Here is a 12565-nt window from a genome sequence, read left to right as displayed (position 1 = left end):
GAGGAAGTCGAATCTCTGGTAAAAGGGGTCGAGGTCCACTCAGCCTTCCATCCATCCGTGGTGGGTAAAATGAGTACCTGGCATACGCTGGGGGGTAAAGAAAGGCCGGGGAAGGAACTGGCAATCCCACCCCATAGATACAGTCTGCCTAGTAAGCGTTGCAAGACGTCACCCTAAGAGTCAGAAACGACTCGCACGACAAGTGCGGGGACACCTTTACCTTTTTACATTGGTCTATACAAAGGAGAAATAGTAGTTTGATTCCTTAAAGCTAATCACCCTCAGGCGGGCTACGCATGGTCATTGGCATAACAAAAGGAGAGAAGTTCAATACAGACACGAACAAAAGAAAGACTTATCCTAACTAGGATCCTATACTTACATCCAGGTAACTCTATTCCTTCGTGGAGCAGCCGGGTTCCCAAAAGGCTGTCCCTGTTGCCCGTCAGCGAGTCGAGGTCCATGGAACAAGAGGGAACTCCTTTTGAAAGAACCTTCTTCATATTTATGGGTTTCTTTTCCTCAACAAGGAGGTGGGAAATAGCCATATCCCGCCCCTGCTGGGGATCCCTTCCTTTGAAGTCTTTGAAGATTGAGAGAGCGAGACAGCATCATCCAGGTGTCCCGATCTACAATATCCCCTCTTCCTGACTTTTAATCCCAGGAAGCTGATAAGGGACAACACCTAAGAACCAGTTGCATTTCCTTGCAAGGTTGTAAATTGCCTGTCTGACACTGAGCTTCGGATCTTCCCTAGTGGGGAATCTCAAGGAAGCCACAGGCTCCCAGAATTCTCTCTGGTTGCCTCACTTCAGCTTGACCAAAGTTAGCTATTCTTGACAGTCAACATCCTCTGCATATCAGTCTAGCAGGAAGGGAGAGTCAGCAGGAGATCAAAGGGCAGGTATAGCCTAGCAACCAAGAGGTCTCCTCTCTAGCTACCCTTTTTAACCCCATGCAGCCTCAACCCACAAGTTGGAGTTGAACCACATATTCCAACACCTCTTCTCAACGAGAACTTGGTTCACTCTGCAAGGTGTTTCTGTGTGTCTATGTGTATGTGGTTTGTGCACTCTAAAATGAAATGAATACGCCTACGAACGTGTGTTTGTGGAGCCAACACCAGAGGTTAGGATCAGGTTGCATCATCTTAGAAGGGGGTGTGGCTGTGACTGTCATGAAGAGACCCTGCACTTTGACACTATACTGCTGCTTTTGCTGCAAGTTCGAACCTTAGAGAGAGAGAATTACAGGCTTGGAGGGGATCCAAAGACATCATCCAGACCAACTCCTCCAATCCTATAACAATATAAAGATTATTCTATTGGAGGGAGATGGCTTTTAAAATGCATGTAGTTGGCAAAATTCCCTACAAAAATGGGTATATTAGGAGAATTATGCATTAAAGTTTGCATTAATTTTCATGTGACCTTTATAAAAAAATAGCCATGTATGCAGAAACAGGGCAAACTCAACTTAAGAATGGGAAACTGAGAGGAACCAAAGTGGATGGATTTGTCCATCCCTACTCTCAGGATATATATATATATAAACACAAAGGTGCATTAAGCATAGCCGTCGCCGTGATCATATCACTCCGGTGTTAGTAGATCTACACTGGCTGCCAGTTGTCTACCGGGCCCAATTCAAGGTGTTGGTGTTGACCTTTAAAGCCCTATACGGTTTCGGCCCAGTTTATCTGAAGGAGCGCCTCCAACATCACCAAATATGCCGCCTGACAAGATCAGCCACACAAGACCTCCTCTCGGTCCCACCAATCAAAACAGCCAGGCTGGTGCGGACCAGAGAGAGGGCATTCTGGATTGTGGCCCCCACCCTCTGGAATTCCCTTCCTTTTGACCTTCAACATGCCTCCTCCCTGATGAGTTTTCCTCGAGCCTTGAAGACCTGGCTATTCAGGCAGGCCTACAGGATTTTTGGGGTGGATTAGTTTTATAATGTATTAATTGGAAGGCTGGTTTTACATTAATTGCTTTTTTTTTTTTCAATAATTTTTATTCAGATTTTCATAAAACATACAAGACAAAATCATAAAACATTCAAAGACAAAAAACAAAATCAAAAATAGTTAAACAAAAAAAAAAAAAAAAAACAAAAATAAAAAATAAAGAGTAAAATATTGACTTCCCATTTGTCAAAGATCAAATCAGTTATAAGTCTATAATATATAACAATCCTGTCTCTTAAGTCATATTATAAAATCACTTTCCTCCAGTAGTTATCTTACTTAATCATCAAATCTCATAAACATTACTTTATTCTTTCCACAAAAAGTCAAAGAGAGGTTTCAATTCTTTAAGAAATATATCTATCAATTTTTTTTTCCAGATAAGCATATCGATTAATCCATCTCATTACTAATTATGATAATCTTATTGTCATAACCATAGTCAAAATAAACATTTCAATTAATCCATCACATCAGAATCTGTTAGGTTCAGTAATTTCAGTAGCCATTGTTCTATTATCCCTATTAGTTCCATTTTCCATCTTCCATCTTCAGTAGTCTTGTTAAGTCCAGTAATTTCAGTATCCAATCTTCCATTATCAGTATTCCATAATAATCTTGCTGTCAAAGCCATAGTCATATAGTAAGAGTCTGATGGGAATTACCTCTATCCCAAATATTTTCTTGCCATCCATTCTGAATAGGTTGCTGAAATACTGCTGTAAAATCATATCTCTGTTCTTTTTTTCAAAATACACTGGGTCATCTCTTGAAAGTTTTTCCATTGTCACATGGCTGCAGTTAATTCCATAGATTTTCTCTATATTGGGCTCCATCACATCATTCCAGTCCAGAAGATTATCCATGCCATTGATAACTTTATCTCTAGAATCTTCATTAATTTCTTCAGAGATAACATTGAGTTCCAAACAATAGATTTTATTTCTAAAGTCCATAGACTCCAAATCTTGTTCCTGTTCCACGTTTGTTCCAATCTCCGGGATCTCCTCTCTCACAGGGACCCCTGTTCCAGTCTCCAGGGTCTCCTCTCTCACAGGGACCCCTGTTCCAGTCTCCAGGGTCTCCTCTCTCACAAGGACCCCTATGTCTTTAATCTCCTGTGTCTCCAAACAATAGATTTTGTTTCTAAAGTCCATAGACTCCAAATCTTTTTCCTGTTCCACGTTTGTTCCAATCTCCGGGGTCTCCTCTCTCACAGGGACCCCTTCCAGGGTCACCTCTCTCACAGGGACCCCTATATCTTTAATCTCCTGCTTCATTTTACTCAATTCAATTTTCAGCTCCTTACAACCCTGTCGCAGGTTTTGTTTCGTTATCTCAATCTCATCCATTATTTTCTGAAACATAGTTATTTCCAGCTTCTCAGCCACTTTCTTAATTGCCATTTTAAAAGAAAAATATAGGAAAACCACTTCTTATTTCAGCAACAATTGGGTTAATACTCCAAACTTGGTGACATCACAGTATAAACAGAGCAGACAGCCTTATCTCTCCATGCTTAAGTAAACAAAATGCAGTTCCCAGGATCGAAACAATTAATGGCGGTCGTCAGGAAACAGATTCGTCAAAATAAAATAGACCAAAAAGAGAGTAGTCTCAGACAATATAATATTCTTCAAAATAAAAATCTGGAATAGAAATCCCTCTTCTGTGTATATCTTTAGAATGCAAATCCAGGACAGCTTTTTGCAACAAAAACAGAGATAAGCTATTAATTAGTGAGTAGCAGAGAGAAGTTATGGCTCCCCAGTGAGATGTCAAAAACCGATCAATCTGGCAAATCTCTTTTAAACAGCAACAATTTAAGTCAAGTAAAAGAAAAATATAGAAAGAAGGGTGCTTGCCTGTTAGTGCGTTCTCTCTTAGAAGATAAGATGAACGTTCGCTTTAACAGATAGAGCTTGCTGTTGAAAATCCGTCCCACCTTCGTCGGCTGGACCTCGTCCCATAAATTAATGAGATCTGGTCGTCCCAACAAAAATAGGCTTTGAGGTTAATCTCTTCGTTTCTCCCTACCCGGGAGAAGTTTAATCAGTCAAAAAAAGAAAAAATCTGACTGATATATCTGAATAAGCTTCTTTTGAGGCAGGAGCCCGTCTCAAAAGCAGGCACAGGCTAAGTCACCCTTCCTGGAAGTCGTTTTACATTAATTGCTGACTGTGGTTTTGGTGATTTGTATACTGTATTTTACTATGTTATTGTACGTCGCCTAGAGTGTCTGTTAATTTGGACAGATAGGCGACTCACAAATAAATTTTTTATTTATTTTTATTTATTTTACTCTTTGTTATATATCTTAATACTGTTGTGAGTCCTACTCGTGATGCAATGCAAAGTATCCCTAATGATGGTTTCACCTGATTTTTTAGGTTTTCTTTTGAAAATGAGTGTCAGGCAGATCTTTGCTAGTATGTTTAACTGCTTGTTTATATCTTGTTTGTTCTCCCCAAGAATCCTGGGCACTGCCATTTGGTTATAGTACTGGAGAAGATGTCAGTTAGATAGCCTGGCCCCTCCCCACTCCAAAATATAGTTCCCGGCTGTCGGCTGTCCGTAGGGAGAAGAAATGATTGTTAAGCCACTTTGTCTGTGGGGCACTTGATGTGACCTCAATATCCTGCAAACAGCAGTGTTGTGGGGGAAGGAGTTCATCAGGAAAGTGTCACAGCAGAAAGGGTGACACCCCTCTGTCCCTCCACCCCACAGGGCTGGTTTTCATAAAGAGAAAGAAGTGAGGAATCTCGAGCAATGGATTCAAGCATCGTTTGACCTGAAGAATTCTTCCTTAATGCATCTTCCAGTTTCACTTACCAGTAGTGTATACACCATACATTTAAAGCATTCCCCCCTAAAGAATCTTGGGAACTGTAGTTTGTTAGAGGTGCTGGGAATTGTAGCTCTGTAAAAGTAAACTACAGTTCCCAGGATTCTTTGGGAAAAATAACGTGCTTTAAATGTATGGTGTGTATGCAAGCGTAGATTGGACGAGCCTTATAGGCCAAAAGCCAGAATTTTCAAAGCAAAACTCAGTAGTACTCTTAAGCAAAGAGAAGTTTATTTATGGAAAACAGTAGGATCGACAATAAATCAAAGGAGTAGTTTATACTAGTGCTGTCCCAAAACCTGTCCTCCAGTTTCTCAAAAGTTTTCTTCCTCTGGGAAAGAAGGTTCCATCTCTCTGCCTCCGTTTCATGGCACTTGAAAATATTTTTAGAACTTTGGTGGGTTTTGAGTTTACCCTGTCGTTACAAGGTGGCCGGGAGTGATGTGTGTGTTTCCCCCCCCCTCAGTGAATATTTTTCCTGCATTCCACAGCCTTCCTGGCTGCCTGTCCTTTCCTGATCTGACAAAGCCAGGGGAGGATTGGCTTCATGATGCCATCCCATGGACTTGAACTGAAGCATGGGACCCAGGAAGGCTGTAGAGCGTAGACCACTGTGGAGACAATACGCAGAATAAAAGAAAGGGCACGCACAAAAACTCAGCCAAAAGTAAGGTAAGTGGCACGAAAACCCTGCCCCCCACCCACCTACCCACCCATGAGCAATCTAAGAGACGCTTCTCTCTCCTTTGTTAACTTTTGAATGCAATTTCTTTCATTAATGGAGGATAGTTGAAAAGGCACAGAAGAACACAAGAGGAATTTTCAGCACAGTCTAATTTCCACGGAAAAAAAGGGCTTATCACATTCAGGCATTTAGTCAATGTATACAGAGAAAAGGATTGTGGGAGGAGGCCAGAAAGAGGAAGGCTGCTCTGCAGGGTTGTATTTGTGAGTGGAGATGGATTTTGTCTAAGTCCTTCAAAACTGGGATGGGAATGAGGGTTGTTTGGCAAACGTATTTCTGTCCTTGATTCCAAGGCCTCTACTGCTTATGCTAGGAATGCCACCAACTCCACATTCTCTCGTACCACCGGTTAATCCGGTACCACCAGTGAAAGTCCTTGTTGTACGATTCATGAGTGTAAGCTGGTTCTCGGCCATTATCTCTCACCAAGGCATCAATCATCTCAATCAGCTGCTGAACCTGATCTGCCTTTTCTTCTCCTTCAGCTTTATTGTTAAAAGCAATTACTCGTCCTTCAGACATCTCAATCAGATCCTTCAGGTTCCTGTCAGCATCTTCTAAGAACTCCTCTAGAGTTGACTTGTCACTGCCTAATTTATCTTTATAAGTGAATAAAAGAATCATATATTTTTTTCCTTCAGTACGAAAAAAGTTTTTGATCTGCCAACAACAGTTTTGCACCTGGCTTGTGATTCTGTCCACCTTTATAACAACAAGGAGAACATGAGGAACATGAGTTTTGACACATTCCTCGATTTCATTCCAACGAAAGACTTGCTTATCTTTTGTGTCATACCACCCGGGAGTATCAACAACAATAATTTTCCTCTCACCCACAGTGGCTTCCTTCTTTTTACAGTGCTTTGTTACTGATGAGGCTGCAACACAGCTTTTGAATGGCTTGCCCCCCAGGATGGTGTTCCCTGTGGCACTCTTCCCAGAGCCTGTCATGCCAATGAGGAGAATTCTCAGCTCTTCACCTTTCGTCACTAAGCAAGAGATAATAACCCCACGTCAGTAAAGGTGATTTGACTAGCTCAACAAAACTGCCCCAAAATGATGCACAGAGGTGTTCCTTACTAGCTAATTAGGAACCAAGAATCTGTTGCTGCTTACAGATACATGTACGACAGCCCTCACCAACCTGGTGCCCTCCATATGTCTTGAATGACAACTCCTGTCAGCCCCAGCCCAGCGTGGCCGCTTTGGACTACAACCGCCATGAGTCCTGTCATCACACAGCCATGCTGGCTGGAGCTGATGGGCGTTTGCATTTGAGACATTTGGAGGGCACCAGGTTGGGGAAGGCTTTGTTGTTAACCATATTGGATCCTAAGGAAGCATGCTGATGAGGGCCAAACCCATCAGACATGTCAGAGTCAAATCACTGTTGGATGTTTCATGGGAAGTGGTTCATAAATGAAACAAATAAGCAAATGATGGTTCAGGAGTGAGACTGGAAGTGGGTCAGGAAGAACCAGATGGAAGAGGTTTGGTGGCCCTGATGTGGCGCACTGAGGAACATGGATTTGTTGATACAAACTTTTGTTTTGTTTCAGTGCCTTGGGGGGGGATGTCTATACAGCTTGTCAGCCCATTCTCTGGTTCTAGAATCAGTTTACAATGTTTGAGATATTATGTGCAATAATATATTTCTATATGAAAAAAAATAATAAAACATCCCAACCTATTTAAAATCAGCAACAGAACGTGGCTGAAGCCTTTCTGAACAAGGGGATCATTGCCGGTTTTACTAAAGGACACGAGAGAGGTAGCCAGCCGTTCTGAGATTAGGCTTGCCTAAAGTCATACTTCTTTGAAGAACATAGGAAGAGCTCTTCAGCAACTGGATCTGGCCAAAGGGGGCCCACCTAGTCCAGCATCCTGCTCTCACAATGGCCAGCCAGATGCCCTAATGGGAAGTATGCAAGCAGGGCCTGAGCGCAACAGTAACGCTCTCCACACCTACAGGCCCGGCACCAGCGTGGGGCAGGTTGGGCACTAGCCAAGGGCCCCTGAAGCTGAAAGGGGTCCCTGCTGCTGGGGCTAGGCGGGTATAGCCCCCACTCCATGATCTGTGGTATCACTGGGTCGCACAGCGTGCACCTCATGACCCAATGCTGGCATTGATCACAGAACAGGAGCCACGGTCCCAGGCAACATCCCCCCATCTGCTGCCAGTGCAGGCTGGCCGTGCCAATTTCCACATCACACTGCCATGAGGTAGGCCTGGCTGTGTCAGCATGTTAGCATGCTGCTTGTGCATGCTTGCTATCACCCAAGATGGCAGCGGGGTGTCAACATGCTCCTGCCGCCATCTTGGGTAAAGGCAAGCATGGACACCCAGCGACAGAGGCAGTGCCGCTGCCAATGCCGCCGCAATCACCTTTGAAGGCCCACTGCAGTCAGGTGCCAGCCCTGCACATAGCCATTGTGGCTAGTAGCCATTGAGAGCCTTATTGCCCTCCATCAATTAGTCTAATCCTCTTTTATAGCCATCCAGATTGGTGGCCATCACTGCCTCTTGTGAGAGCAAACCCCATAGTTTAACTATGTCGTGTGCGAAGAAATACTTCCTTTAGTCTGTCCTGATTCTTCCAATATCTTCTTGTCAGCACAGGGTGCAACATAAACATGCCTGGCTCTGTCCTTTTAATAGGCATCCTGACAACAATTTGTAGCTTCAGCACAATACAAGGAGAAGGCCTTGGGGATAAAGACAACTTTGTGGCCATCTTGAAGTTGTAAGCTAACAGTAAAGCGCTGCAGAGATTTGTAGCGGTGCCACAGGACAGTGATAACTGTCACGAGACTCACCGTTGGCCATCTTGCTTGTCAAAGAAAGACTTGTTGTAAGCGATTCAGCATTCAAGGCAGTCCAGAATTCCTGGCTAAAAACACCAAAAGTCATTGCAAAACTCCCGGAAAACATTTGTGTTGCAGAACCCACTTTCTCTCCAGGGACTCTCTGCCACTGGCCTCCTTAGCCAAAATCAATGTTTTGGGGATGCGTAAATACATCCCCTGTTAAGTAGGACTGAAAGGGGAGGGACTTGTGCCAGGGAGCAGTGAGAGAAAGTTTACACATCCTCTGCACCCCTCCAGGTCCCCCCTGGGCACCAGTGAAGTTGAACCCGAATCACAAAAGGAAATTGTGGTGGTCTCCTTTGTAGCCCCCTGCCCCACAGCCCCTCCACTTCCTTCCTTAATATTTGTTTTCTGTTTAAAACCTAGTAATATCCAGAAAAGTCCACCAGAAAGATCACTTCACAGATTATTTATTATTTTTATTTATTCATTTATTTATTTATTACACCCTTTATTATACCCTACCTTGCCTCTGAGGAGTTCAAGGTGGTGCACAGACATGGTTCTCACCTCCCTATTTTATCCTCACAACAGCCCTGCGGGGTAGGTTATTTATTTATTTATTTATTTAAAATATTTATACCCCGCCCTTTTTCCGAGGAACTCAGGGCGGCTTACATTAAAACATTAAAACAGCAATAATTAATAAACATGATATTCAGTTTAAGCAATTTAAAATGGAATTAAATAAACATAAGTTAAAACTAACTACATTGGTTAAAAGCCCGTCTAAATAGAACAGTCTTCACCTGTGCACGAAAATTTGATAATGAGGAAGCCAACCGGATCTCAATAGGGAGAGAGTTCCACAGTCTAGGGGCGGCCACCGAAAAAGCCCTATTCTGTGTCTCTGCAAGATGAACTTGCAAGAAGGAAGGGGTAATTAGAGTCTCGCTGGAGGATCTTAGAGTCCGAGCAGGTTCATAGAGGGAGAGGCGCTCTGACAGATAGCCTGGACCTAAGCCGTATAAGGCTTTATAGGTCAAAACCAGCACCTTGAATTGTGCCTGGAAACAAATGGGCAACCAGTGGAGCTGATACAACAGCGGGGTTGTATGTTCTCTATATCCCGCCCCAGTTAACATCCTGGCTGCAGCTCTTTGTACCAATTTCAGTTTCCGAGCAGTCTTCATGGGCAGCCCCACGTAGAGCGCATTACAGTAGTCTAATCGGGATGTAACTAAGGCATGTGTCACCGTGGTCAAGTCTGACTGGTCAAGGAACGGGCACAGTTGGCGCACCAATCTTAATTGAGCAAAAGCACTCCTAGCCACAGCCGAGACCTGTGCCTCCAGAGTCAGAGCCGAGTCCAGGAGCACTCCCAAACTGCGAACCTGTGATTTCAGGGGGAGTGTAACCCCATCCAGCACAAGTTGAATCCCTATTCCCTGCTCCGCCTTCCGACTGACGAGGAGCACCTCTGTCTTGTCAGGATTTAATTTCAGTTTGTTTGCTCCCATCCAGTCCATCACTGATACCAGGCATCGGCTGAGAACCTGGACGGCTTCCTTGGTTTCATCAGGTGGAAAGGAGAGATAGAGTTGGGTGTCATCTGCATATTGGTGGCACCGAACCCCAAAACTCCGGATTAGGCTGAGAGACAGTGACTGGCCCAAGGTGCTCACCCAGTGAGCTTCATGGCTGAGCGGGGATTCAGACCCTGGTCTCCCAGCTCCCAGTCTAACACCCTAACCATTGTACCTCACTGTCTCTCATTACACCACACTGGCATACAGTTCAGTATCCCATCTATAAAGAATTGATGAGGGAGGAATGGCTTTGCTGGGTCAATATAGCCTCATTACACCTTCCTTCCATCCATCCACCTCTCCTTCATAAAGGGCCCTGAGTGAGCACACAGCCCCTTCCAGGCAAGGGCAGCTGGTCGTTGCTCTTCTATATGAAGCCACAAGCGGAATTGCAATTGACCATCCCACACTTCAGAGGTCTGGCACTTTGGGGTCTGGGTACTTCTTGCCATGCTGTGTCCACACAATGGGGATAACAGAGCTACGTGAGCAGAGTGGTTTCCCCCCCTGTCCACACTCCTCATGGGTTGCCTTACGGTCACACCCTTCTCCCGACATTTTGAAGCAGGTCCTTTCAGCGCCGTGTTATCACTCTGCCGGATGTGTATGTATGTCAGCCTGTGTGCATTTGCAGGGCTCTTATAAGCAGCACAACTGCAAAAATTAAACAAAAACTGCTTCTGTTGTTTTTTTAAAAAAGAGTCCTTGCAGTGCAGGGCAAGAGGGTTCCAGTTTAGCTTTCTTCTGAGTAAACATGATTACAGACAGGGAATCTGTCTCTTTCGGTTCTCTACACATTTCTGGAGGCAGTTTTGACAAAGGTGCACATTTCGCAAGCCATTTCTCATCATTTCATGCCTTTTTGCCTGTTATTTTCACTCGTGTATTAATCTTTATGCCCACATTCCCCTAATAAATGTATTTTTGTAAATGTTGTTCAGTTGGCGAACTGCCTCCAAAAATTCTAATAAATGTGAGTTTTGAAGAATGGTTGTGTTCCAGTTCTCATATTGTTTCAGAAATTGCAAATTTGATAAAGTCAGCTTGAAATGCGATCTGATCCAAAATCCTCATCCATCCCTAATTACAGATCAAGCTGCAATTCTCAGGATTTCACCTGAGGACACCCACACTCTAGTCTAGTGGGTTGCACAAGCAGATCCAATTAGGCACAATCCAGTCTAGTCAGTAACACAATCAGGTTCAAAAACATGCCAGCTTGATTTCCCCTGTTTGTTAATTGTGCTATTGAACAATAGGAGAAATGTGAAGTTTAAATCAAAATAAAAAGTAGTGTTTTCAGCAAAGGGCAGTAAGACTGCAGCTTTATAGGACTGTGGCTTGAGCCTATGCAAGTTTACTCAGAAGTAAGTAGCAGAGGGCCAGAGGATTGCCACCTTATGGGATAACTCCTTGGCATATTGTGGGAGGGAATGGCATGGCACGAAGAAGGTAACAGTTTGTGGGCATGACTAACTTAAGTTCATTCATTCCAGTGGGTCTAGTAGCACAACTCCCATGGTCCTTTGGCTACTCAGGAGGTGTAATATTCATTACATCAGGGCAACAGAAGCCATAACTTCTAGGAACATGTCTGGAAGGAATTGCAGACACATGAATCCCAACTGGCAGGATTCAGCTGCCGAGGCTCAAGTACTTCTTTACTAAAGGGTTAATTTGATGGAGAGCAATGTTAACACTCTCTGCACGTTACAAGAAAGACAAAGAATTGAGAATGTAAGAATAAGAGAACCACCACCTCACAGCGGCATAGCCATTGTCACCACAATTGGGAGAATCATTTGCCTTAGCCCATCAAAATCAATGGGATTTTTACAGCCTTAATTCCCATGGGTATCTCTGGGAATTAGTTACAAACTGCTTTCCGTGGATTGTGCCCGCTTCCCTCCCCCTTTCGTTTCAGAACATCCCCCAGGAGGACGAACTTTGCATTCAACACCCACAGATGCAAAAGCAGAGGGTGCATTATGTAACTGGTTAAAAGAAATGTCCGCCTTCTCCACCCCCCTCTTTTCCTCCTGGCAATAGAGAGATCCAGTTTTGCCTTAACCAGCTGCCTTCTGCAAATAATTTATTTTTAAAACTCTACAAGGGGCAAGGGAAGGGAGCACGTTTTCACTACCTTGCTGGTTTCTCAGTCTAGGGGATTCCTGTGGTGGCTGCTGCTGCTCTCTGCACCTTCAGGCAGCCTCTGAGTCTCCCTTCCAGCCTACTGAGCCTGGGAGAGCTTTTGACTGCACATTAATAGCTAAGAAAAGTTTCACTTTCACTCAGCAGGGGAAACTGAAAGTGTTCTCTTCACAGTTGACGTGTTTGGTTCTTACCCATCAGTACAATGGGGCCATGAGAGCATTAAGCAGAGCCCAGCTGCTGGATCAGGCCAAAGGGGGCTCATCTAGTCCAGCATCTCATTCTCACAGTGGCCAGCCAGATGCCCCAATGGGAACTCCGCAAGCTGAGCACAAGTGCAGCACTCTCCCCACTTGTGATTCTCAGCAACTGGCATGCAGAGGCATTAAACCAACCAGTGCCTTCATGTTAAAGGTGCCCCTTTTGCATTTCTTCTGTGAGCCTCCTGAAAGTTTGCA

The 12565-nt window shown here is 44.1% G+C and overlaps 1 protein-coding gene across 1 annotated transcript; it reads right to left on the bottom strand.

Moving 5' to 3' along the window:
* Window positions 1–5023: 5023 nt before the first annotated feature.
* On the bottom strand, window positions 5024–12185 carry LOC133365617 (GTPase IMAP family member 9-like). The gene is made up of 3 exons (XM_061587843.1): window positions 12100–12185; window positions 8377–8450; window positions 5024–6548 (listed from the first exon to the last, which is right to left on the bottom strand). Exons 2-3 carry the CDS (start codon window positions 8384–8386, stop codon window positions 5869–5871), a joined length of 690 nt encoding a protein of 229 aa, XP_061443827.1. The 5' UTR covers window positions 8387–8450; window positions 12100–12185; the 3' UTR covers window positions 5024–5868.
* Window positions 12186–12565: the final 380 nt, after the last annotated feature.

The sequence above is a fragment of the Rhineura floridana genome, chromosome 10 (genome assembly GCF_030035675.1).
Source record: "Rhineura floridana isolate rRhiFlo1 chromosome 10, rRhiFlo1.hap2, whole genome shotgun sequence".
NCBI lineage: Eukaryota > Metazoa > Chordata > Lepidosauria > Squamata > Rhineuridae > Rhineura > Rhineura floridana.
This window is presented reverse-complemented; position numbering and strand designations above follow the sequence as displayed.